The 27805-nt window shown below is 39.8% G+C and overlaps 2 protein-coding genes across 2 annotated transcripts; both read right to left on the bottom strand.

Annotated features, from left to right (window-relative positions):
* Positions 1-17: 17 nt before the first annotated feature.
* Positions 18-12268, bottom strand: LOC141910583 (macrophage mannose receptor 1-like). The gene is made up of 25 exons (XM_074801274.1): positions 12265-12268; positions 11993-12154; positions 11756-11788; positions 11526-11672; positions 10546-10634; positions 10307-10448; positions 9971-10135; positions 9522-9586; positions 9233-9380; positions 8900-9061; positions 8742-8809; positions 8511-8658; positions 8292-8381; positions 7203-7361; positions 6764-6867; positions 6341-6500; positions 5326-5520; positions 5098-5168; positions 4813-4960; positions 4469-4624; positions 4330-4397; positions 4095-4238; positions 3517-3782; positions 1252-1328; positions 18-1161 (listed from the first exon to the last, which is right to left on the bottom strand). The coding sequence occupies exons 1-25, from the start codon at positions 12266-12268 to the stop codon at positions 62-64; spliced, it is 4071 nt and encodes a 1356-aa protein (XP_074657375.1). The 3' UTR covers positions 18-61.
* Positions 12269-22895: 10627 nt separating this feature from the next.
* LOC141910863 (1-deoxyxylulose-5-phosphate synthase YajO-like) lies at positions 22896-27073 on the bottom strand. The gene is made up of 8 exons (XM_074801722.1): positions 26827-27073; positions 26590-26738; positions 26293-26446; positions 25733-25906; positions 25228-25325; positions 24378-24562; positions 23470-23609; positions 22896-23340 (listed from the first exon to the last, which is right to left on the bottom strand). The coding sequence occupies exons 1-8, from the start codon at positions 26917-26919 to the stop codon at positions 23221-23223; spliced, it is 1113 nt and encodes a 370-aa protein (XP_074657823.1). The 5' UTR covers positions 26920-27073; the 3' UTR covers positions 22896-23220.
* Between the last annotated feature and the right edge of the window lie 732 nt (positions 27074-27805).

Raw genomic sequence — 27805 nt, 5'->3', positions numbered from 1 at the left:
TAATTATCTATCTTCCTGCTTGATATCTTGGATGGCTGTTCCTTTGAGCTAGCGGATAACCTTAGCCCATTTGAGCTTGAGGAGGGTATCCTTGGGCTTGATGAGGGTATCCTTGGGCTTGAGGAGGGTATCCTTGAGCTTGAGGAGGGTATCCTTGGGCTTGAGGAGGGTATCCCTGAGCTTGATGTGGGTAGCCCTGAGCGGGAGGGTATCCTTGAGCCTGAATGGGGTATCCTTGGGCTTGAGGAGGGTATCCCTGGGTTTGAGGAGGGTATCCCTGGGCCGGAGGGTATCCATGACCCATTTGAGGTGGGGGATAGCCTCGGCCTGGAGGAGCTCCAGCCATTTGAGGTGGGGGATAGCCTCGACCTGGAGGAGCTCCAGCCATTTGAGGTGGGGGATAACCTCGACCTGGAGGAGCTCCAGCCATTTGAGGTGGGGGATAGCCTCGGCCTGGAGGAGCTCCAGCCATTTGAGGTGGGGGATAGCCTCGGCCTGGAGGAGCTCCAGCCATTTGAGGTGGGGGATAGCCTCGGCCTGGAGGAGTTCCAGCCATTTGAGGTGGGGGATAGCCTCGGCCTGGAGGAGCTCCAGCCATTTGAGGTGGGGGATAGCCTCGGCCTGGAGGAGCTCCAGCCATTTGAGGTGGGGGATAACCTTGGCCGGGAGGTGCTTGGGCTGCACCCATTTGAGGTGGGGGATAGCCTCGGCCTGGAGGAGCTCCAGCCATTTGAGGTGGGGGATAGCCTCGGCCTGGAGGAACTCCAGCCATTTGAGGTGGGGGATATCCTCGGCCAGCAGGTGCTTTAGCTCCCCCCATTTGGCCACCTGGTGCTGGAGCCCCTTGTGGTTGGGGAACGCCTTGTTGTGGCTGGCCATTGACTTGTGCTTGCTGGTTAGGTTGGTTCTGTTGTCCAGGTTGTCCTGGTTGTGCTTGTTGGCCCTGTTGTTGGCCCTGTTGTTGGCCCTGTTGTTGCCCATTTGTCGCTTGCCCTTGTTGGCCGTCTTTCTTTTTTTCAGCTCCAAAAAACGGCTGCAGTGATGGATTATCTTTTGCCGCCTCGCTGAATTTAGGCATGCCACCTTTGCCACCTTTTTTGTCGAGTTTTGTAAATATGCCTCCCAACAGGCCATGGAGCCCACCGCCTCCGACGCCAAAACCTAATTGATTTTAAAGAAAAGCACGTTACACATTCTAGGGAGGACTGAGTTAATTTGTTCAGGCAGAAAATCTTACGAAAGGAAACTTACTAGGCATGAATGAAAAGGCGTTAGAGACGCCTAGCATCACAGTGAGAAACGCTACAGCAAACGATACCTTCATATCGCTACAAAAAGACAAATATAAATGGATTAGATTCAATAGTTTTGATTTCGTAATAAGGAGGTCATATTTGTATCGCTCGTTTGAAAATTTACGATGAGCGTTGGGTCAATTTGTAGTCTGTACCCCATCAAGTCATATTATGAACCCGTATCGTGGTGTAGTGTATTTCTATTTTTTTGTTAGTGTGCTGGTAAATTGTACAGGTGTTTGTACTTTGTAGTTCACTTTTTAATTCAAAAATATCGTCAGGGTTAAGTCTTGAACACATTTTTGAACGATCAGTTTTTGAAAATGTGCTGATGAAATGTCTAATGTCCGGTGTTTGGAGTTCATTTTCATTTAAAAATGTCTCGGGTGAAGTCCTGAACATATACATATGAACGATAAAATTTTGAAAGTATGCTGATAAAATATATATTATTTGGTGTTTGCAGTTCATTTTCAATTCAAAATGATTAAAAAGGTGAAATACTGAACACGCGTAAAGTCTAGATGATCATCTGATATCAAGATGATGTAAGCTGTTGAACGTCTGAAGAGGGGAGTCTAGACAGTGTAGATTGATACAATTAAATTGATGGTCGGTCTGTTTAACCTCAATCCAAAAAATCCCTGCACTAATCGTCTTGAAATAATTGGAATTTCGTTGTAACCGAAATTTGAACGTTCTTACGGCAATTCCGACGCTTAACTTACCTTGATATTGGATAACGCGCTCTGTTGACTTCTATCGCAGTGAGAATCCGTCGCCTATCCCACACGAGTCTCTAGATGGTTTTTTTCGGAACAGGTGTCGCTTCTAATTTATAAGTTTTCTTCGTCCGGGAGACAAACACACTTCCCACACACACGTCAGAAGTGCGTGTGTCTGAGTCAGGCCAAACGAGTAACGGCAGTTAAATCTGCACCGAAAAGATGAAGCCTCACGTCAGGCCAAACAAATGATGACCACTAAATCTTCGTTTCTGTTCCTGTTGTTGCCGCGTCACAGGCGATCCCATACATCGCTACTTCTAAACAAACTGAAATTGACTTTGGAATAAAAAAAAAGAATTGCCTAAAATTAAATTGTTTGGAATATTGGCTTTGGACAGTGACAAGCCGAAGTATTTTTGCATTGCGCTAGACAAAACCGCCCTCTCGTTATTTTACAATAGGTCGGCCCCATCACAAAAGGAATTCAAGAAAATGATCGATTTATTCTTTCGTGAGATAATAATCGCATTTTGAATTGCTGTCAGAGCGGGCTGGTGCCACTTACATACAAAGAATAAGGCATTCCATATTACCATCGGTTCGAGGGACGATATTATCCGACGGCTACATTGAACTGTCGTTCTATCAACGAAACACGGTTCTGAAAAGACGATTTCAGCGATGAAAGGGGGTGAAATGGTAACGTAGAAAATCCTACACTCAGGAAAGCAAATCAAATCGAGCCCGAAAAGATTTCCTCGGTATTTCTGAAGATGAAGTAAAAACCTACATTAAGATTTAAAAAAATACTAAATGAGAATTTGAAGTATCGACCCAATTCTATTGGCCATTTCCAAAAACTGCTTTTGAAGTGTTTTGAGTTTTTGGAAATGGCCCATAGAATTGGGTCAAAACGTCAAATTCTCATTTCGTTTTTCTATCATATCGTAGATTTTTACTTCAGCAATATCAGTCGCTTTTCCATGGGAACCAACCTACCTGAAGATTGCTATTGGACATAAAGTCAAAACGTCGAAAATGATAACTATTAAAAGGAAAAGTTATCGGACTCTGAGTGCGGGATTCTCTATATTCTCGCTACAACGCGGACTGAGCGTTTCATCAAAGTTCTTTGTGAAATGATCGAATTCATTAATAGTTTTTCGACAAAATCAAGACAGTATCAAACAAGCTAGAACAGAAACGAAATAAATAAAAAAAGCTATGAATAAAGATTCGCGCCACTAGAAAAAGCAAAAAATAAATATAATCAAATTTCATCCGACTTGACACTGAAAAGAATCAGGTTTTGTAGTGAAATATTTGATAAAACGAAACAGGAAATGTACTTCACAACTCATATATATCAAGTGGATTAGTTACGGGAACAGTGGCTAAAAACAAACATAAACTTATCAATATTAGAAACATTCCCGTGACCTCGTGAGCACCACAGGATGTTTCTTATATTTTCGCTGTTCTTAACTTCGTACGAAGAGTAAGTAAATAATCGAAGATTATCGTTAAGAGAATTTTTCGTCTGAGTAACCGTTAAATGATCCGATCGAATACAAGCTTGCATACCGGTGTTACCGAACGTGAACTTTTTCATTTTGCGAGGAGTAACTGTAGTAACCGGCGCTCTCGTGCTAGGACGACGCGTCGTTCGTAGAGTCGGTTTCGGTGGAATGAACGGTTTACGCTTTCGTTTCTTCTTTGCGGGTTTTCGTTTTTTAGTCGTGCGCTTCGCCGGATTCACCTGGTGGATATTCATGTAGTTGTATTACAGCAATCATTCACTATAAAAACTCCCCTCTCTCAGCCCATTTCCCTTCTTTCCATTCTGATTGTCCCTCTCTCCTGTCCCTATCTCGCTTTTCGCCCTCTCCTACTACGTCCCATTATCCCCTCTCCCAGCCTCTCTCTTCTCTCCCTCCCGATTTTTATCTCCTTTATGCACTCCATCCCGCCACAAACCTACCAAATTAACCAAATACAGCTAATGAATTGGGTATTTAAGATGAGAGGAAAAATTGGCGACGGTAATTGTCTAACTACCCTGTAAATGTACCTGTATCTGACAGACGACACCTGCCGTTGAGCTGCACTCTTTCAGATGCCAACTACCATCCGACATCATAATGGTACAACCATGCTGAAGTTTTTTCGTCTTCGGTTCACCGCTGTGCCAATTTGTATACATGAAATCACCACCCTGGAAATAATGAGAAATCATAACACTATATATATATATATACACACCGAATCGATATGTAATTTGGAACATATCAAGAGACCACACTCACTTGCCAGCGAAAACTTCCTTCGTAACGAATATCGTTCAGTCCTATCCAATAATTTCCGCCGAAGAATTCTGCAAAATGATCAAAAAAGTCTAGAATGCGGTTATAGTGTGACCGGAAACAGGATGAAGTATATACTCACTACGTAGCCAGTTGTTTGTCGTGCGGTCGGGTACAATCAGCATCGTAGCGCGCATAGTTCCGCACGAGACTTTACCGCGAATCCACGACGCGGCCTTCCTCGGGAAATAGTAACAATTTCCCTTGAAATATCGCCAACGTCGTGGGCACCTCCTACCTATAATTGTAATCGAAATATCAAAAGATAGATAGAATAGAATTCACCGAACATCTCTTCATGTAGGTGCGGGTTGGGATGATCATTTGACGAATCATGAGTCTCTCACTGAGATCATTTCATTGAATGGTCCGATCATTTAATTGAATGGCTCACGTGAGGAGACGTGTGTGTAAAAACCAACTTACCAGTAGCCGGTTTTTGACACCCGTATTTCATGTTCGACCTGCACCGCGCGTCGTTCCACAGGCCGTTACGCTTGTAAACCATAATACAATCTTCATTACCGACGTTATTCGGTTCTCCTCGTGCAAAATTCACAAACGTAGCTCCTTTCTGAACGGAAACAATGACAAATCTTATTATTGATCATTTTGATTAATATTTTCCAAAACAAGTCATGAATACCAAAATGAATTAATTTTTTGTTAATCATTGCTACCATAGATTTTTTCAAACCGTTGTTGACTCACCTCCCAGCGGAAAAAACCTAATTGACCAACATCGTTTAAACTCATCCAAGCCTGTGTCTTGAAAGCTCTTCCTACGATATTGAATTGAAAAGGATATCAAATTTCATTAAAAAAACTTCTTGAACAGGAAAGAAAGTAATTTTGGCGTAAGATTGCATTTGCTCAAAATCGAGACAACTTCTTCCATTATGATGATGAATTCTTGGTTTTGGTGCCGAATTGACTTACCGCTTATGTAGTCAAATTCACTTTGCGTTTCGATGCTAGCCAGGTAGCCGCCTTTACTAATACACCACTGTCTGGCTTGATACCAGTTCAAACTGACCGTCGAAAAATGGTAACACTGGCCAGCAGTCCTTCTACTAGAACGCCTTCTGGACGTCCGTCTGCCCCTACCCTTATTTTTCCAAATACCTGAACATTCTAAAAAAGGAAGATACTCACCAAATAAATCACGACCGATAGAACAAAGTAAAATCTATCTCTTCTCTGAGGGCTGTTTTCATTTGTATAAGCAATTTGTTCTTCATTTAACATTCCTTCATCTTTGGTGTATAATATGAAAACGTAGAGCCGGCCCACTGTCTATATCGTGTGCATCAATGTTTTTAGAAATTGTCATCAAGCTTATGATACCAGATCCGGCAGTTATGAACTGATTACAAATTTCATTGCCGAATCGAGGTATCAGTTTTAGCCTTAGGTCAAGGTTTCTTTTAGTGTGGCGGAACGTATTTACTCTAATTACTAGTGGATGCTTACATCACACTTAAACTATAGAAAGAAGTTATGTATATAGACGTCTAACGTGCGAGTGCACGAAGGGAAACCTAGATATGGCGTGGCAGTAAACTCTGGCAAAAGTTATATTTAGAAGATTGTGACGCCTGTAGGTGCATGAACAAACCATACATGGTTCGGTGGAAGTAAGAAGATAAAAAGGTGTGGAGGGTTTGCTAAAATGCAGATGAAGTTGATAAGTTTGAGTTGATTACGTGAATGTTGTAATTAGAATTGATTTAGAGAAAAAATTGGGCGAACGTAATCTTTGAAAAAAGACTGCAAATGTAAATACCGGATTAGGAGAAATAAAGGAATATGGACATATAGATAACACGGATTCTAACATAACACGGTTTTCTAATGGAAAGAATTACGAGTGGAAATAACACCGGTGGAAGAGAAACACACATAGAACAACAATGGTGAGAATCACACTAATACAACAGTTCATTCTACTTACTTTTACTAGTTTTCTCACATATGAATCTGTTTCTTTTCGAACACTTCGAATTGGCAAAAAGTCGCCTTCCGCGATAATACGTCAACATTCCACAGTCGTAACCGGTGTTATATACGGGCAAATACTGATTCCGAGAACTAAACTTCCAAAATGTGGCTCCCTGAATGAGAAATCATATCCATCTTCTTCAGATCTACTTATCATATTTCATTGAGTTGATTGATATTTTCTATAAAGTTTATATTAAATACCGAATCCCAGTAGACAAACTCCAAAAACCTCGCCTGACAAACTGGGACATGACAGGCTCCAAAATTGGTTAAGGAGTCCGAAAAGAGTTTAGTTTTAGTTTAGTTGAGTCAAAAGATTCGAGTTGGCCATGTTAGTCGGGCGAGGTTTACTGTTTGGAATATGAATGCGCACCTGCCAGTAAAACATATGACGTTTCTTTTTCGACGTTTTCACGTGACGGACGGCCCAAGACGTCAATCCCAGATGGATTTTACGTCCAGCCGTTCGCATTCGAGCTGCAAATAGAACAACGCAATTAGAAACCTACCTCCTGTGGCAATCGAGGATTTTACTTATGGCAGGTGAGGATCCACCGGGTTCGCTAGTAGTTACTCGGTCACCCAAAGTGGATCATCGATCGCTGAAGTTGCGTTTGAATTCGAACCTCAGTTCCCGCGTTTTTATCGTGACTAGAGGCCCTAGCGGATCCTCAGAGCGACATGATTACATTAATGGACATAATTATAAATATAATGTTATGAAGAAAAACAGTCGGGCTATACGGACATACTAATCGGTCTATCTAAGCCGTGATGATAATGATGATGACGATGAAAGCGACGATACGAACCTCGAACGAAATCGTTTTCAGACGCGGACCGGATGTATGGTAGGTGGGCAGACGATTTGTCGCAGAATCGTCGCGCGCCGTTCCACGTCATTTGACTCGACTTCTTAAACAAGTAACAACGATTACCGTATTTGGTCCATCCCTTTTTGCATCTATCCACTGCAATCAGAACGTTAGGAGAAAAACGAAACCAAACAAAACGGACATTAATTCGTGAGCGAAATTCAAATTGAGCAAAGATGAAAAATATGCATCGAGAAAAGGCATTTTTCTGATTTTTTGACCAAAATACCGTTTACATAAAGAAAATCCATTAACCCCTTCAGTGCATTTCAATCATATTTTGTTGTATTCATCCAAATGGAAGCTAAGGGGTTAATGTTTTTTGTTTTGAAAATTCGCGTGATATACACACGTACGTAGAAATACACTGAAAGGGTCCCGTTCAAAATTCAGTTGCAACTTTTTTGAATAACAAAATGCAAAATCATCATAAGTTCATTTCAGGTGGGAGGAATTAGTGCAAAAATGGCTGAAAATGCAGGTGGGAGGAATTAGTGCAAAAATGGCTGAAAATGAATGGATTATTCCGGCATAAAGCGAAACTAAAGCAATTTGCAAGATTTAATAAATTCAAAATCAAGACGACGTTATCGAGATTTGTGAAAAGTGATAAATGAAAAATCAATACGATGTTTACAAACAGAAAACGTACAATTTGAATGGGAGGATATGGTGGGTCGGGGCAGGTGGATGAAAGAATTTGACACCCTTTCAGTGTATTCAACTGGTGCAATCAAGAGATTTGAGAATTTTAATAGAGAAAAAAATGAATATGATTTACAGCCATATTGAATACATTATCATATTATTATCATTATTAGTAATATAATATTAGATTGAATACTATCAAAGTAAATCATATACTGACATAGTTCTAAATCAACAAAACCGGGGATGAAATAGCCGGATAGATTTGGCAGTTGTGCTTCTTTTTCAAACTCGCTTATTTCATCTCCAATCATTTCGTTTTTGCTACTTTTCGGTTATGCGATTAGATACAGATTAGAACGCTGTTTCATGACGTACCTGGTGGCTTTTTATCCGGCTTATCCGGTTTACCCTTAGATCGTTTCTTCTTTTTGAACATGGGTCTAGCATTTTTGTAAACTCGCAAACCTACATCGTAATTTTTAGAGAAAAAGAAAATTGGCCATCAAAACTAAGTTTTTTGAGGGATTAATACTGATATAATGAATAATCGTATCTGTCCACGTTACCAAGGCATATCCCCTTACAAACTCGTACCTGCCCATTTTTCGCAAATTTTTGGTTTCTTCGTTCGTTCACATTCGTAGTTAACCCAACGGCCTTTGTACGTTCCGACGCATCGTAAACTCGCGTCCGCTTTCGGGTATCCACCTCGCAACCACCAGATATCCACATCATCGAAACCCTTGAAACAAAAAACACACGTCTGAGACTGACAGTGATTTCCAGTTATTTCTAATTAGTTCAGATGTGAATGAAACTACTAACGGCCCAAGAGAACAACCCTTCTGCTAGTCGGTCGTTATATCCAATCCAAGTGTTGGTTTTTATCAACTCTGAAATATAAGAATCAAAATGAACTTATTCGACTGTAACAGATTGCATTAAGCAACAAGAGAACATCTCGGTGCTGGGCGGACACTTACTTCCAAGATATCGATGTTCCTTGATGTCGTCTACAGAAACCAGGTACGATAGATACTTTTTGCAGTGTTGATGGGATTGCACCCATGTGCGAGCTTGATGAACAAATAGGTAGCAAAAACGGCCTCTCTTTTTCCAATGACGAGGGCATCCCTTATTATCCACTGAAGCGAGAAGAATCTCGTGAATTATCAATGAACTGAGCTAGATTTATGGGGAGGTCGTTTGCGAAAAGCAAGAGTTTCCGAAAAGCGCGTTCGTTTTCGTTCGAATTTATGATTATCCACTCGGTTGATTTAGGACCTGTTCAGATGACAGTATAATGAAGGAATTACCTCTAGCTTTCTTGCAGATGGAATGGAATCGCCGATTGCAATGTATATCATTCCAGCCTCTGTGTTTATTCATGGTGAAGTAAGTACAGTCCTCTTTGCCACCCCAGTTGTTCGGTTCTCCAGGGTTCCATAATTGAAACTTGCCACCCTGCGAAGGTTAAAATCATCTATCAAATATTCATCCTTTCGAAAACTTCAAACGCAATAGCCCACTGGGACTGAAGTCCCGAGTTGGGAGAGATACCCGACCCGACTCCATCGGAATTCTAGAATTAGACCATGTACTTACCGTCCATCTCCAGAAATGCTTTTTCAACTGGAAATTTCCGATCCAGAAATGACCCTTGAACGCCCCTGGAAAAACGTAAATTTTGATGAATTTCACGTGTGGATGACGTATGAGTTATCTAACTTGTTAAGTTGCAGTTTTGAAATTGTTACCAGATTGTAAGAGTGAATGAAAGATAGTGTGATTGACCGCCTGAGTGACTACGTGTGTGGGTGCATGTTGGGTGAAGGTGTATGACTGCATGTGTGTATGAGTTGAGTGAATCGCTGTATGCTAGGGGATTAGAGATTTTATAAGCCTTCATTGGCTTCATCTAATCTCCTCCACATTATATTAAAACATTTCATATTTGTATATCTCTTTATGACATGTTGTAATTTTATTGTAGAAATAAATTTATTATTAATTTATTATTATTATCACCTGTTTTCAATCGGGTGAAAACTTACGTTTTAGGGCGGCTTCTTTGCGGGCGTCTTCTAACCACACCGGTCGCGAGTTGCGTTTGTTACAGTAAGCGAACGCAACCGGTAGATTGTATTTCTGTCTGATATGGAACCAACAAAACCTGCCGGATTTCTTCCAGCCTCGAGGACATCCGCTGTTACCCCTCACTGGCAAAATATAAGAGAGATTTTCTATGAAATGTTACCTTTTCGAAGCTTAGATATAAGATGAATAAGACAAATATGTGATATATCAAATCCGTATTTTAATGTGTTGACCATGGGTATGTTGTATGAAATATCAGTTTTGGTCATGTTTTCGTGAGACGCTCGACTTACGCTTGTAGTCGTATTCGCAGATAGTTTGTCGTTTCCACATACACGGTTCTTTCATCCATCTTCCGGATCGGTTTATAGTCGTACAATGACGACCTTTCACGTATTTATACATCTTAGGAGCTTTCCAATTTTGATAGGTTGCCTGACGAAAAAAAAATAACGCCGGAGAAATTACGGATAGGACCATAGGGCCTAGGTCTTTTATCGGGAATTTTGTTGGTAATCGATGAAGTACTCACGTGCCAGCGCCAGCTTCTACGGCGGGGATCTGATGAGAGGTCGTAAAGCCCGATATGAAGCATTTTCTTTTTCAGCGTATTCACAACGACTACAGTTAAAACGGGGTTGATCTTTTTATTTCAACGAATACTGACTTTAGACGTATAGGCGTAATCGATATTTTTCAGAAATGCCCCCCATATATCTAAATACGACGTCAATAATGGTCACCGCGATGATAAACATGTTCCATTGTAAACGTATCAAATATTCAGTGATTTGATCGACCATGAACATCATGTGAAATATATGGAGACTGCGACGTTTTTTTTTTTTGTTGAATAAAAAGTACGCATTTAAGACTTATCAAATGGTTAGCGATTCCAATAGATTGTATTTGGTTATTCTGACGATGGGTCAACGGTTAATATTCATACATCATTCATTTATGTTGATGTAAATGTTTGTGACATTTCTTCAATACTAATGTATTCAACACGTGTTTCAAAATTACATATGTCCTAATGAAATTATGTATTTGTAAGGATATACAAATACCGTAGCCTAGTCTTTGAGGATGAAGACGCTTTATTATTTTCTGAGGAAGATTGAAGAAAGGTGTTAATACGGTCAATGATCTTCTATGTGCTATTTCGATGATAATCTGTGGTTAAAAAAACCAGGGGTAATACTTGCATAAGCATTGTCTTTGTGAAAAAGAGAACAAACATAGTATGTTCACTGAAACGACGAAAGCCGGAATGAAAAGGTGGTTCTGAGTGTGATACGATTAGGTCGTGTGTGTGTGTATTTGGGTGATGATGCGTGTGCGATTTCCAAGGGCACCGTGGCCACGTTTAAGGAATAGAAGTTTGTATCTACTCCTGTGGTGCCCATCAACCTGAATGAAATCACCTTGTTCCCATTATATTATTTTCAAATATAAAATTTATGCGCGAATGATTATGATAATCATCATACTTGTTCTATCTATACTTACGGTTGATGAAGTGTTGTTCGTATAGGTTCTGTGGTGCGGCAAGTTTGGCTCCCATCTTCGCGCACGAATCGGCTGCGGAGATCCAGCTTTCTGATTTAGACGTGTCGAATAGGTACAATTTCCTACCGAACCGTCTCCAACCCTTCGCTATTTAACCCAGGAGAAAAACGTAACGTAATCACAGTTAATAAAGTATGTTCTTGTTTATTCGATGAAATCGTTTTACTTACAAGATTTGCGTCCGCGTCCGCGTCCCCTCCGTACTGAAAATAAATATTTTGAATTGGAATTGCGAAGTGAAATTGACTTGTGCTCGTATCCGGAAGAGAATATCGGGATTATACAGAAGAGGCTGCCTGGTGGCCATCTTGATGCTGGATGAAATTTGCACAGCAAATATGCATGCAAATGAGGAACAGCTATTCTGTATGCCTTATTGATCAGTAATAAAAATGACAATTTCTTACCAATAATTCTGTATATATTATTCCGCCAGGTGCCGCCACATGTTTTTGATTTGTCTCCGCTGCATTTCATATTACATTCTCTGTTCGGTCTACCGCCGTATCTACCATATTTATTACCACAGAAACATTCACGCGCGTACTGTACTCCCGCGTATTTAAATCCTATTAAACAAAAAAATTATGATAGAGAATAAACGTATCTGATATTGTAAATATCTCATTTCGCTTTCTAACGTTTCTAATATTGAACTATATGAACAGTTATGGTATACTCATCGTTTTTTTTTTTTTTTTTTTTTTTTTTTTGATCTTAAAATAGGGATTGTCCCTGTTGTTTATTTGGTTTGTAAATTTCGTTAGATTTTTTGATTGAGTGTCCCTTACAGACCCACCACACCTGCGGGTATACTCACCGTTTTTAGCGCAATGACGGACGCACATTATTGGAGTCATCTTATTATTGCTCTTAAAACCACTCGGCAGATCTCGCTTCGGTTTGTCCAGAAAACATCCTGTCTTCTTCATTCGAGTTCTTCCTAGAAGAGAGTATAGATATTTTTGTCGATGGATTAAACAGCGATATTCTAGAAATATTAATAGAACGTCCTAAAAAATCCTTTTACTCACCCCGTCCTCGACGCCGCACTAGAAATAAATTCAAAACAGAAGCCGTTATAGAGTTATATGAAAACGTGGCGAATATTTAGCCGTTGATGAAAGTTAAAATGTTAATCAAGATCATTATCAATATTTGTATAAAATCGACTCTGAATTATGGTCAAACGACAATGAATCACGGCAGCAAATCGGCCAATTCTTAATCAAAAAGATGAATTCTTACCAATAATTCTGTATATGTTACTTCTGCCAGCAGCGCCACATATTTTTGATTTGTCTCCGCTGCATTTCATGTTACATTCTCTGTTCGGTCTACCGCCGTATCTACCATATTTATTACCGCAGAAACAATGACGCCCATACTGTACTCCGGCGTATTTAAATCCTATAAAACCATTTCATTTTTTAAAAAGTGTTTAACTATTATTGAGGAAAGACATTTCATTTTCTGATGTGTACGTGAACAGTTATGACAAATATTACAGACCGCCTCTAGCGCAATGATGGACGCACAGTCTTGGAGTCATCTTATTGTTATGGATATGTAGACTCGGTAGATCTCGCTTTGCTTTGTCCAGAAAACATCCTGTCTTCCTCATTCGAGTTCTTCCTACAAGACAATATAGATATTATTTTTTTTCGATGGATTAAATGGCGATATTCTAGAAATGTTAATAGAACGTCCAAACAAATCCTTCTACTCACCCCGTCCTCGCCGCCGCACTAGAAATAAATTCAAAACGGAAGCCGTTAGAAAAGCTTGAATACGTGATTTATTCCTGAAATTGGCCGTTGATGAAAGTCGAAATGGACGTTAATATTAGTAAAATCCACTTTGAATCGCCCAAAGACGATGAGTTATCTAAGCGACTGATCAGTAATCAAAATGACAATTTCTTACCAATAATTCTGTATATATTATTCCGCCAGGTGCCGCCACATGTTTTTGATTTGTCTCCGCCACATTTCATATTACATTCTCTGTTCGGTCTACCGCCGTATCTACCATATTTATTACCACAGAAACATTGACGCGCGTACTGTACTCCCGCGTATTTAAATCCTATTAAACAAAAAAATTATGATAGAGAATATACGTATCTGATATTGGTAATATCTCAATCCGTTTTCTAACGTTTCTAATATTGAACTATATGAACAGTTATGGTATACTCACCGTTTTTAGCGCAATGACGGACGCACATTATTGGAGTCATCTTATTATTGCTCTTAAAACCACTCGGCAGATCTCGCTTCGGTTTGTCCAGAAAACACCCTGTCCTCCTCATTCGAGTTCTTCCTACAAGACAATATAGATATTTTTGTCGATGGATTAAACAGCGATATTCTAGGAATATTAATAGAACGTCCTAAAAAAAATCCTTTTACTCACCCCGTCCTCGACGCCGCACTAGAAACAAATTCAAAACAGAAGCCGTTATAGAGTTATATGAAAACGTGGCGAATGTTTAGCCGTTGATGAAAGTTAAAATGTTAATCAAGATCAATATCAATATTTGTATAAAATCGACTCTGAATTATGACCAAACGACAATGAATCACGGCAGCAAATCGGCCAATTCTTAATCAAAAAGATGAATTCTTACCAATGATTCGGTATATGTTACTTCTGCCAGCAGCGCCACATATTTTTGATTTGTCTCCGCTGCATTTCATATTACATTCTCTGTTCGGTCTACCGCCGTATCTACCATATTTATTACCACAGAAACAATGACGCCCATACTGTACTCCCGCGTATTTAAATCCTATAAAACCATTTCATTTTTTAAAAAGTGTTTAACTTTTATTGAGGAAAGATATTTCATTTTCTGATGTTATAAATGTGTACGCGAACAGTTATGACAAATATTACAGACCGCCTCTAGCGCAATGATGGACGCACAGTCTTGGAGTCATCTTATTGTTATGGATATGTAGACTCGGTAGATCTCGCTTTGCTTTGTCCAGAAAACATCCTGTCTTCTTCATTCGGGTTCTTCCTAAAAGACATCATAGATATTTTGTCGATGGATGAAACAGCGATATTCTAGAAATGTTAATTCATTACAATATATAAATATAATACAATATAAAAAAACAACATTAATAAATTTTGTCGAGTAAGTAACAAACAGCGAAATTCTAAAAATGTTTATACATCGTCCAAACAAATCCTTCTACTCACCCCGTGACCGCCGCCGCACTAGAAATAAATTCAAAACAGAAGCCGTTATAGAGTTATATGAAAACGTGGCGAATGTTTAGCCGTTGATGAAAGTTAAAATGTTAATCAAGATCAATATCAATATTTGTATAAAATCGACTCTGAATTATGATCAAACGACAATGAATCACGGCAGCAAATCGGCCAATTCTTAATCAAAAAGATGAATTCTTACCAATAATTCGGTATATGTTACTTCTGCCAGCAGCGCCACATATTTTTGATTTGTCTCCGCTGCATTTCATGTTACATTCTCTGTTCGGTCTACCGCCGTATCTACCATATTTATTACCGCAGAAACAATGACGCCCATACTGTACTCCCGCGTATTTAAATCCTATAAAACCATTTCATTTTTTAAAAAGTGTTTAACTTTTATTGAGGAAAGATATTTCATTTTCTGATGTGTACGTGGACAGTTATGACAAATATTACAGACCGCCTCTAGCGCAATGATGGACGCACAGTCTTGGAGTCATCTTATTGTTATGGATATGTAGACTCGGTAGATCTCGCTTTGATTTGTCCAGAAAACATCCTGTCTTCTTCATTCGAGTTCTTCCTACAAGACAATATAGATATTATTTTTTGTCTATGGATGAAACAGCGATATTCTAGAAATGTTAATAGAACGTCCAAACAAATCCTTCTACTCACCCCGTCCTCGCCGCCGCACTAGAAATAAATTCAAAACAGAAGCCGTTAGAAAAGCTTGAATACGTGATTTATTCCTGAAATTGGCCAGTGATGAAAGTCGAAATGGACGTTAATAATAGGAAAATCCACTTTGAATCGCCCAAAGACGATGAGTTATCTAAGCGACTGATCAGTAATAAAAATGACAATTTCTTACCAATAATTCTGTATATATTATTCCGCCAGGTGCCGCCACATGTTTTTGATTTGTCTCCGCCACATTTCATATTACATTCTCTGTTCGGTCTACCGCCGTATCTACCATATTTATTACCACAGAAACATTGACGCGCGTACTGTACTCCAGCGTATTTAAATCCTATTAAACAAAAACAATTTATGAATGAGAATAAACGTATCTGATATTGGTAATATCTCAATCCGTTTTCTAACGTTTCTAATCTTGAACTATATGAACAGTTATGGTATACTCACCGTTTTTAGCGCAATGACGGACGCACATTATTGGAGTCATCTTATTATTGCTCTTAAAACCACTCGGCAGATCTCGCTTCGCTTTGTCCAGAAAACACCCTGTCCTCCTCATTCGAGTTCCCCCAGAAGCTAAAATCAATCGCACAAACAAACAAAAATCGAGATTCATTCTTTACGAGTCAAAACTCGAAGCAGAACTGGTTCTAGATTAGATTGGTCCAGATCATTCGGGCATTTATGCACAATCCTATAGAGTTAGGATGACTTTTATATAAAATTATTGAATAGATATATTCATTTAATATGTTGACTTGTTATTGATGTGATTTTCTTTCAAGTATGGCATCGCCTTCTACTTACATCTTGATCCTCCTGAACTTCCCCCTATCGCCGGACCACTAACTGAAAGTGATACCATATTTAACTAAAACTAAAGTTAACTACGATCGAGGGTTCAGACGTATTTATAGCACACCCTCCCCCACAAGTCGGACTCGAACCTGATGACGTCGAGGGACTTTGCCACCATACAAATATCTGCCCTAATAGACCCATCCTCCCGTGAGGATTTGGTGGCATTAGACTCTTGACACAGTACAAACCCCTGTCCTAGTAGACACACCCTCCCTCCAAACCTGATGACATCATGTTAGACTCTGTCAGACCAAACCCCCTGCCATACGAAACCCATCAGCTCTGTGCAGGGACCTGACAACATCGAAACCCCTGCTCTAGAGACACATCAGCTCTGTGCAGGGACCTGACAACATCAAAACCCCTGCTCTAGAGACACATCAGCTCTGTGCAGGGACCTGACAACATCGAAACCCCTGCCCTAGAGACACATCAGCTCTGTGCAGGGACCTGACAACATCGAAACCCCTGCTCTAGAGACACATCAGCTCTGTGCAGGGACCTGACAACATCAAAACCCCTGCTCTAGAGACACATCAGCTCTGTGTGCAGGGACCTGACAACATCAAAACCCCTGCTCTAGAGACACATCAGCTCTGTGCAGGGACCTGACAACATCGAAACCCCTGCCCTAGAGACACATCAGCTCTCTGTGCAGGGACGTGACAACATCGAAACCCCTACCCTAGAGACACATCAGCTCTCTGTGCAGGGACGTGACAACATCGAAACCCCTGCCCTAGAGACACATCAGCTCTCTGTGCAGGGACCTGACAGCATCAAAACCCCTGCCCTAGAGAAAACGCTCGGAGATTGACAGTCAATCAGATTGGCCGTTGTTTAATAACTTCATATTCATGAAATCCCCTGACATCCCATGGATATGAAATGAATATCTCGGGCTACTTTATTCCGGATCAGGAATAGAAGATCTTAGATTTAGGGGGTCTTGGGTTAAGTAACATTCAAAGATTAAGTTCCTTTACAATCAGTCAAACTCTAAAAGATTCCGATCACGGCGACGCAATGTATTTATCATAGTCATATTTATCATAATAAACAAGTTGGTAAAGGCGGAAGCTTACCTCCGATGCCTCTTTGGCAGATGAATCCTTCCTTTTTGCTCTTGCAATTGTAGTTCGTCCATTTTCCTCTCATGTCCATACCGGTACATTCGTCCGTTTTCTTGTTGTTTGGATTCCCGGGAGCCCAGTATAAACTCCCACTCTCCGGACCCTGGAAAAATTCTCGATCACTTCAATTCCTAAACAATAGCTCCTTCTATGAGTAGAATTTACAGTTTTCTTTTGCAACTTACATCCCAAGTGAAATAACTTTCTCGTCGCATGTCATTCAATCCGATGAATATAGTTCCTCCTCCGAGTCCTATTTGCAAAAAAGGTAAGCCAAGGTGAACATCTTAAACAACTCCGGAGAATAAACTACCAACTCTAGGAAACATTTTCGGACTTCGTTTTTCGTCATTATTGTGGGATTTTCTCTATATTACCGTCACAACACGGATATGTAGCGTTTTATCAACTTACGCCGAATGTAATTATTTTCATCCATGTCGTCGATCCAGGCCAGGTAGCTCTTTTGACTTCTGCATGTTTGACGCGCGCCTGCAAAATTCTTAGCCTGCGGGTAGTACTTGTAACACGAATGTCTATACGACTTCCAACCGCCGGGACATTTACCCTCAACTTCGAAATAAGATGATTTTCGTATTAGTTTTTTTTTGTTCGTCGTCGAAATCCGTATAAAAGCGTCGCGAAGCTAGTTAGGAATAGCAGCGTGAACTTACTTTTTCTGGATTTGCAGACGAATCGTTGACGCGCATTACAGCTGATATCATTCCATTTGCCGTTATTGTACACGTGCGTGCAGTCCTCGTTTCTGACGTTGTTTGGTTCACCTCTGTTCCAGTTAACGAAACTCGGTCCCTTGAATTAGAGAAAGAAATCCATGTTAAAGAACTGTACGTTACTGACTCCAACGAACGAACGAACGAACGAACGAACGAACGAACGAACGAACGGGCGAGCGTTTCATACCGCCCATTTCCAGTAACCAGTCTTAAATTGCTCGTGTAGACCCGTCCAAAATATTCCGCCGGGAAGTCTACGTCTTATACCTATACAAATACAAAACAAAAATTCATTTATTCCTTTTGATGTATATATCGTATTTCTTCTTTATCGCGCGTGCATTTCGATGTGACACGTGATTAACACGACGTACCGCTGAGATACTTGTCTTCCGCTGCACTCTCTATCGCCACCAAATGACTTCTCATTCGAAGACAGTGTAGATTTGCCTGGTGATGATTGCGCTTTGTTCTCTGTAGGGCGTAGCAACTATCGCCCCAACTCAACCAGCCCGGATAACATCGACTGGCTTTCATCTCTGGTAAGAAATTAAGGGATATGTGCAGTTTGAGAAAAAAGACAGGAGATTTCCATGACGATACGAAATCGAATCTCCAAAATGAAGATTTCAATTTTAGAATTCAGGGGCCTCGAACCCGCTGAAGCACAGCGTAGAAAGTTGCATTTACTTGATTTTGAATATTCACAAATCGACGGTCTCGGGATGTTGCATCTGGAATCATACCAACGGGCTATGACCGCCATGCATTGCTCATTGCGATAGTTCGGTTCATTTTTCTGCCAGTTTCGAAAATGATGCTGAAAAGATATATACCATGAATACGTTAATGTTTATTCAAAACAAGAAAAGAACAAATATATGCATTTCATGGGTTTAAAGCCGCGATCACACGGAAACAATTTGGGAAACAATTTGGCCCGGATCAAGCTCGAGTCAAGATTGGCCCGTGTCGTAGTGGAACCGTGATCCTGGTGCAGAATAAATGCAACGAGACGAGTAGTACTTTATAGGTGTGACTTATAGTTAAATTGACGCACGAGCTTTCGCTACTAGTGTAGCTCCATTGCCATCCTCCCTCGGCAGGGATTCGAACCTGATGACATCGCTACACTCAGCCATAGTACGAACCGTGGCAATCTCGACGCCATCAGGTTCGAATCCCTGCCGGGAGAGGATGCTTGATGCAAGCTCGTACTGTCTTCAAATAAGCAGGTACGGGTAATATAGGCGCTTTTACGAAACTGAATCTTTGTAAATGGATTTAGTTTTCACGTTTACGGCACGCGGTTTAGTGAATCCGATTTGGTAAATCAACTCGTTTATGGACGCGGTTCAGTAAATTGATTTATTAAATCAACTAACTTGCTCGGCGAGCAAGTTAGTGGCGATTTGGTCAGTGAAATCCAACATGGCGTCCTCTTCGACCGCGGGCTAAAGACATCTATCGCAGACCATCATCTATCAATAATTCGTTCACCATCGACACCCATTTTCTTTCGAATCGCGACCTTTAAATTGATAAATTGACTCGACTCATTTACGAAAAAACGATTCGATTTACTAATCCTTACGTTTTCCAACATCGAATAGGATTTAGCTAAACCGAATCAGATTCAATTTCGTACAAGCGCCTTATCCGTCTCGTTTATCGGGTTAGTACTCACGTGCCAGTACCAGCTTCGTCGTGGTGTTTTCGTATTTCTGAGGTCGTTTAAACCGATATGCGATTTGATTTTCATTTTCGCTGCAAGCGTTTGATGAAATAAGAAAAGATGAATCTAAAATCTTGCATATAGGATATATAAAAAAAACTAACTTGAAAGTTTACTGGCGCATTGGCAAAAAGCACATGTTATTATTATTTATTGTCGACAATAAATAATATAACATAAGATTTATGTAATATAGAGGATCGATAATTTTTGAATTGAATGAATGAATTGAATTGACCGGCAATGCAGTCTAGCCCCGATTATTTTGCATATCCTCTCAAATAAACACGCCAAATTCAAAATCGTAATTGTTATTTTGACATGCCAATATTGATGACGTAGTGCACATCGACTCGCACAGAACCCCTAAAATAACGCATAATAGGTATCAATGCATATAAACGTTGATATAACGGTTTTTACAGCTTAAAAAATATGAGCAATCGACGAAATTTTTATGAGTGTTTTATTATTGAATAAATAATCGGCCTTTCGTTATAGTTAATATGTGACAGGAGCTCGGTTTCAGGTCAAAAGAAGAAGGGAGGAGACCACCGAGAAAAACTCATACTGAGGACAGCCTTTATTCGAATGTACAAGAAGCTATTATCCGGCCAATGCCCTGAACAAATATCTTCGAACAGTCTAGTTGCAAAGTACTTCCAGGCTCTAATTTTACTTCGGTGAATTGAGTGTTTTAAGACGGACATCGATTAATTTGGTAGATTTGCCGATGTAAATACGCATTAACCGCTCGTGACAAACTCGACAATTTTGTTTCAAAATAGTAGTTTATTTTGAAATACAATTCACTTAACCCACAGAACTATGGCGTAAAACGTATTATCTGAAAGTGTTAGCATTAGTTAGTGCTAGAAGGTCAGTCGTGTTAGCTAAACGTTTCCACTTACATCTTAAAAAAGCGTGGGTCAAACTGTCCTTATCTTCGGCTAGTCGTGCTTTGCCTTTCAGACATATAATCGCCGCTTCGTTCCACGTCACTTTCGTGGTCCTGAACAAAAAGCAGTTTCTGCCATAACTTTTCCAGCCTTGCGCGCACGAACCTACGAACGGAGAAAAAGCGACGTTGATGTTCGGACGGCGTAGTTCGTTCTCAGAGACTACCAAACACTCAATCAGTAGAAATTCTATCACGTGCAAGATGACATAATCTCATTTTATCAGTAATTAAAGTACTTCTTTTTGAATTTTCTGTCAGGTATTAGAAAAATGAACATATCTATGAGATATTCCTTAACTTTCTCAATAGATATTAAACGTCCCTTTGCCATGACATATCATTCGAAATTTTCGGAATGTTTTCTGTGGGATACTAGCTGAATTATCGGAACATTTTTTTACTCCGAGATAAAATCTCGGATCCTATAGTTCAACAGTTCTACGGTAGACTCCTTATATTTTTAATCGACTTACTTGCGCTTGTGACTGGTGCTATATTGTTGTAGACCCAGACGATCTGAACCGCTAAAAAGAAGTGACCTAGCCACATAGTTGGTGGTGCTAGGTCACCTGTTCTCTCCCTCCTATTAATCAAACAAAACGTCCTTTATTCCATCGCCCGTATTCATCCAAACATTATATATCCATGCAATATTAGATATGATTTTTTCTTGTTTTCCGATGAAAAGAAAGTGTTTTTTATCGCAATCTTCACGAGTCTTTTGGAGGCAAATTTTGTACGTGTATCATTTCGAATTGGAGAAAAATGAATTGTATCAAGTTTGCTTATTTTTCGACATTCTCAATAAAATCACTGATGCGACTTGAATTTGAAATACAAAACTGATGATTGAAAAACTAATTATCCTAACTTATTCAACGTCGCAATCGGGATTCAATTTTTTATTCCGGATAAGACAAAAAAATTATTCCTTGATTTACCTGCGTTCGAGGTCCGCTTAGTTTGTGTATTTTTCGATAGGTTTTCTTGATTTAACCGTCTAATTTTGATAAGAAACGTTCGGGGGACCTTTCCCACCATCCATGTTGTTGCGAGTACAGATGTTTGGTCAGGTTAGGATCGGTAATTTTTGGGTTATCGCCGCGCTAATTAATCGGGAAACGCGTCTAATTTTTAATTGCCTCCAAGCGCAGATGGCCTCCGATAATTAGAATCATTGTGGACGGTTTTACTGGTCTTCTAATTATTTGCATCAGTTTCACATCGGCGTTGTCAATAGTACACGGGGACGAGTGTATGCTTTATCGATATCGATCAATTTTCCTCCGATGTCAAACGGCAGCCGGTTTGAGAGGCCACGGGTAACATTTTATCACACATGGTATCGATAAGCCAGGTGGTTTAGCATAATTTGAATTTAGTTTGAGGTTACCGTTGTTTATGACGATTACAATGACTTCGCTCGCCACGCGGGAACCTGATCCAATCAGTAACGTACGAATAATTTCTAAATTTGATTGGATATGGTAAGTCTGGGGCGGCTGCCCCCCCCCCCTATTTTTGCCAAGATAACATTTTCACGACCTGGCTAGATGATCAGGAAATGGTCCATTTTTTCAAAGTTTTCTCCCTTTCTTTTTGTCTAACCGCCTTCGAAATTACTGGATCCACCCCTGTTAGCGGGCGCCAGTCTCCGAATGCGTTCTAACGAAAAAGATAAAACGTTTCGTTCGAACGAAAAGACTATCTTTATTATGTTCCCGTGTCAACGCGGCTCCGTACAAAAGCATTTGACAAGTGCAAGTTTATAATTTTAAAATATTGCTTTTTTTCTGGTGAATTTGCATTACACAATGTAGAATATAATTAAATATCATTCATACAGTATTATGTAATTGTGTTGTGTCATAACAAATTTATATTTTTTTATATAATATACTAATAATAATAATAATAATAATAATAATAATAATAATAATAATAATAATAATTAAATGTAAATCAGTCAGCCTCATTTAGTAAACCAAATTATCTTCACCTAAAATCTTCAGTGCACCAATAGCTGAACCGGCTGAATCGAGGAGTTGTGTTACCCTCCGGGAAGGCGGCGGTGACAAAATCCATTGTCCTGAGTTCACATTACATTTCTTACACGTAAAGGATACAATACATTTATATCAAAAACAAATCATAAAGTCACATAATATAAATATTCATCTTAATATCTAAGTAATCATGAAATATGTGTGATACTAAAGTAACCTGATATTGTTAACTGTAGAGATTGAATACATGTATAAATAATGTAAATTTATTTTTTTGCGAACATTTTCGAATCAAATTTCGCCGTTCTCATTTTTTTGAGCGCGAATACGAAACTATACGGGTACGGGACGTCCGTAATGGCGGAAGCTTCGTCGAGTGTCGCCATCTACAATATTCCAAGAAGAAAAATACGAACATAGTTTAATGTCAACGATGATAATACAGAATCCTTGGCGTGAACCATTTCGAAAATCAAGCTGTTTGAATTGAAACGAGTTAGTATCAAAATTCTCACCTCCTCGTCTGTTAATCTCCAGCCAGCAGACGCGCCCATATTGTCTTCTAACTGGGCCAGCGTCCTGACCCCGATGATAACGGAAGTTACCGCTGGTTTCTGCAGTAGCCACCTTAAAGACACTTGCGCCACGGTTTTACCTTATTGAAACACAGTATTACAATTCGTTAGCATAATTATATACAGGGCCGGAGTTGATCTGCTAAATAATGGAAATTTCTTATAAAGGACTAGGATTCCAAAATTGACTCAAACTGAAAACTGCTAGTCGCTAAGTTAGAGGTAGAATTCGTTATAGGTTGGAAATATAATATCACTAGAATGTCAACAAGACAAAACATCTAACAATTTGAATACATATATTTTACACATTCGAAGGTTAGTAGGTAGTAGGTAGTACTCAGACGTATCTAACCGTATCAAAATAGCCCTTCAACTGATCCAATTTCCCTTATCATAAATTCGACTTCGTAAAACTTTTATTCACAGTCCAAACGCTACAGAGGTAGAGTCTACTGCATAGGTATATATTTTCGTGGCAGAACGCCTTAAAGACAGGTCATTTACATAGACTCCCACCATCAGTGGTAGAACTACGAGTTAGTAATCATAATGATAATAATCATTAGAGGAATTTATAATGTTCGTTCACGATTGATAAAACACGATACCCGTGTTGAGGCGATGTAGAGAGAATCCCACAATTATAACGAAAAAAAACAGTCCAAAAATGTAACTGAAGCTAGTAGTTTATTCAACGTTCCGACTATATCCTAATAGTCGTTCCTGGAGATGGCTATTAGGATCTAGTCGAAACGTTGAATACTACTAGCTTCAGTTACTTTTTCTGGTTGTTTTTTTGTAATTATTGTTGCATTCTCCCTACTTCTAATGTTCGTGTTTCTTACTATACTTATCAGCGATGGTCTTCAAATGATCCAACACTTCGAAGAATTGTTCGCCTGCTTTTTCGAAGTCGGGCGAGATCGCTTGTACGGTGTCCTTATTCTTAGTCGCATAGGCGATACGCGATTTCAGCTCGTCCAACTTATCCTGCGTCATTCCGCGATAGTATTTGCCCGATAACAAACCTCTGAAAAAAAAGTTAACAATTGCAACGAATCTTTCTGTTTTTTACAAGAGAACGATATATACCTTGTTTATATTTTGTTCATTTCGATTCGTCAGGAACATGTACACGTCAAGGGGCTGTATACGAATTCCGATATGCTAGTGAACGTATACACTATATGCCCGCGCTGTGGCGATATATTGAGAATCCCACGCGCTGATCTAAGAGAAAGATGAAGTCGGAAAATTTCGTCTTCATTCCTGAAGATAACTATTAGATTATAGTCGAAACAACAAATCAATATAAATCATAAGCTTTAAGGAGACTTTTCCGACTTCATTTTTCTCGGTATATACAAAGAGATTCTCTATGTGCATTTAACATACATTTATTTCATACTGAGCCAAATTCATACATGATAGAATGAGGTACCGTCACCGTTACTGTGGCAAGCGAGGATCCAACGACAGGACCAGTCACGAATCATAGAAGCTCATTCAATTGAATGTTTAAAGCAGTAAACCTCGCGTAACTCGGACAAACTGAGAGCGGCAAAATTGGTGCGAAGCAGGCGAAGCCCGAGTTAAGGACCGGAAAATGCGTTATGAATTCAGAAAAAAATTTTGTTTATATCGGTGCAGTAAGTCAGATTTCCAAGCTGGCCATGTACGGCGACGTTTCCTTACCCTTTGAGGGGACTCCACGGTAAGATGCCGACTTTTTCATCTTTGCAAACGTTGAACTCCTCAAATTCGGAAAAACGGCAAAGAAGACTGTACTGTTGCTATAGCGAAAAGAGATCCAACACGAATACATTAACGACCACAGTAAAAACCGAATTAGTAAATTAAACAGAAATACGACAAAATTAAATATATTGTAGATGCAGTCAGTCTATCAAGTTCGCTTAATTCGTATCACTTAGGACAGGGAATTATTTTAGGAAAGTAAAATACGAAATATGTGACTGGATCACTAGTAATAGGGTGTGCAAAAAAGGGACTGAAAATTTATTACCGACGAATTAAATGAAAATACGAAGTAAGCGGACTTGATTGTACTCAACATGAAGGAACTAGGAGGAAGCTTCGCGTTCGCAATCTAATCCCAGCCACGATAATCATTTTCTTTTATGTATAAACAGTCGGCAAATAGTGTGGCAAAAACTTAACACAACATTCGGAATGTTACCTGCAGAGTTATCACAGGTTGAAGTCCCTTCGCTTTACAGACGTCAACAACTCTCTGCAACTGGTATCCACACAAATTACTCACACCGATGTAGTGAATTTTTCCAGCTTTCACCAAGTCGTCCAACGCGCCGAATGTTTCTTCAACGGGAGTCACGCAATCCCAGGCATGAACCTGCAATGAACAGAATGAACAAAGGTGTCCACTTCATTTCAATTTGAGAACGCTCTGCGAGATGTACGAAATTTTTTGACCCACAGACGAAAGTTGTTTAAAACAACGTCGGTAGATTCAATAGACACTGAGGCCAACAAAATTTCGTAATGCTCTACAAGAAATAATTCTCATATTCTCTTACAGAAATATTCATCGTAAAGTTTCATTATTGTAAAGTAAACCTCGCAAAAGTTGGATCTTTTGGGGCATATTTGATATATTTTGTGAGACAATATAAGAAATATATGACATCCAACTCGATTCTCTCAAATCGGACACATTTTTTACGGTGCCAAAAGATCCTTGAGCAAAGTCTACCGTATAACGCCAAATCCAAAGTTTACCTGATAGAGATCGATATAGTCAGTTTTCAATCTACGTAGACTTTCATTAATGCTCCACATTATATGCTGTCGACTCAAACCACAAGCGTTTGGATTTGTTCGGTCCATTGGAACAAAAACTTTGGTGGCAATCACAAATCTATTTCGATCCTGTCTGCAAAATGGAAATCAACAAAAGGTAGCTCTTAATACTTTCTGAATTTGGCTAAAGCCCTATCCAGCATACAAAAGAGCTCATTGCGGATGGGCCCCAAAAAAGTATCATAGGCTACCGTACATTTCATGAATGATATTTACTTTTCAAGCCAATTCCCAATAATTGCCTCAGACATGCCGTAATGATACATATTAGCTGTATCGATAAAGTTGCCTCCGAGTTCGGTGAATCGGTCCAATATTCTATGACTTTCAGCTTCGGACAAGGCCAATGTGCCGCCCCGACTCATCTGAAAACGATACATTTTTGCAGTAATACTTGAGAATCAAAATGCTCGAAATCAACGGATTTCACGAGAAATAGTTCAGACAACTTACTTTTTCATCGCTACCGAATGTCATCGTCCCTAAACAAATATTAGAGACTTTTAAGCCGGTATTACCGAGGAAAGTGTACTCGACCTCCGCCATTTTGATCAGTCAGTCATGTGACAACTGTCAAAAACGAATGTCTCGGAAGGTCAACACGTCACGTCGACAATTCAAGTCGAGTGGCTTCGAATCCCATATAAATGTCGCGGGACGCCACGCGCCTCTGAACTAGGGGTTTACAGTCGACAGATTTACCACCTAGGGGGCCGTGCATAAAGTACGTACGCTTGACTTCCGGGTATTTTTAACCCCCCTCCCCCCTTGTACGCTCATTGTACGTTTTTTTATAACCCCCCCTCGCGTACATACTTTTAGGGTAACACCCCCCCCCCCGTAAAACAGAATTTTCAGGAATAATGGTTTAAAGAAGGCAAAATCCACCCTGATTCAACAGAGTTCCTGCTGACGTTGATCAACGATCTTCCATGGCGACGAAATGAAAGACTGAAAGTGGGGAATTCCCGAGATCCAAATATAATATATTGAATGCAACAAACCCAGGGAGACCGGTTTCCGCAATTAAGGCAGTGTTTGCTATACATTAAAGGAAGACAGGTTTACCCACAGACATATGTTTCGTGCACAAAGTACGTACTTTTAATATTAACCCTCCCCCTTGGAAAGTATGTACGTTTTTAGCTGACCCCTCCCCTCCCCCTGTACGCTTTTGTACGGATTTTAAGAACCCCCCACCCCCCACCCCCCTACGGACGTACGTACTTTATGCACGGCCCCTAGTGTGATATCATTTATATATGAACATTTTGTCTCAGATTGGTGAAGAATATCTTCAATCAATCAACTTAGATTTCCTTTTCAAAGACTACAGTCTACTAGTGCCTCGGCCGGACAGATGTGGCATGAACGACTGGTAATTGCTTAACTTCAAATCTTGATAAGTAATAAACTTCGAAACAGTCAAATC

Source organism: Tubulanus polymorphus, chromosome 9 (genome assembly GCF_964204645.1).
Source record: "Tubulanus polymorphus chromosome 9, tnTubPoly1.2, whole genome shotgun sequence".
In the NCBI taxonomy this organism is placed as follows: domain Eukaryota; kingdom Metazoa; phylum Nemertea; class Palaeonemertea; order Tubulaniformes; family Tubulanidae; genus Tubulanus; species Tubulanus polymorphus.
This window is presented reverse-complemented; position numbering and strand designations above follow the sequence as displayed.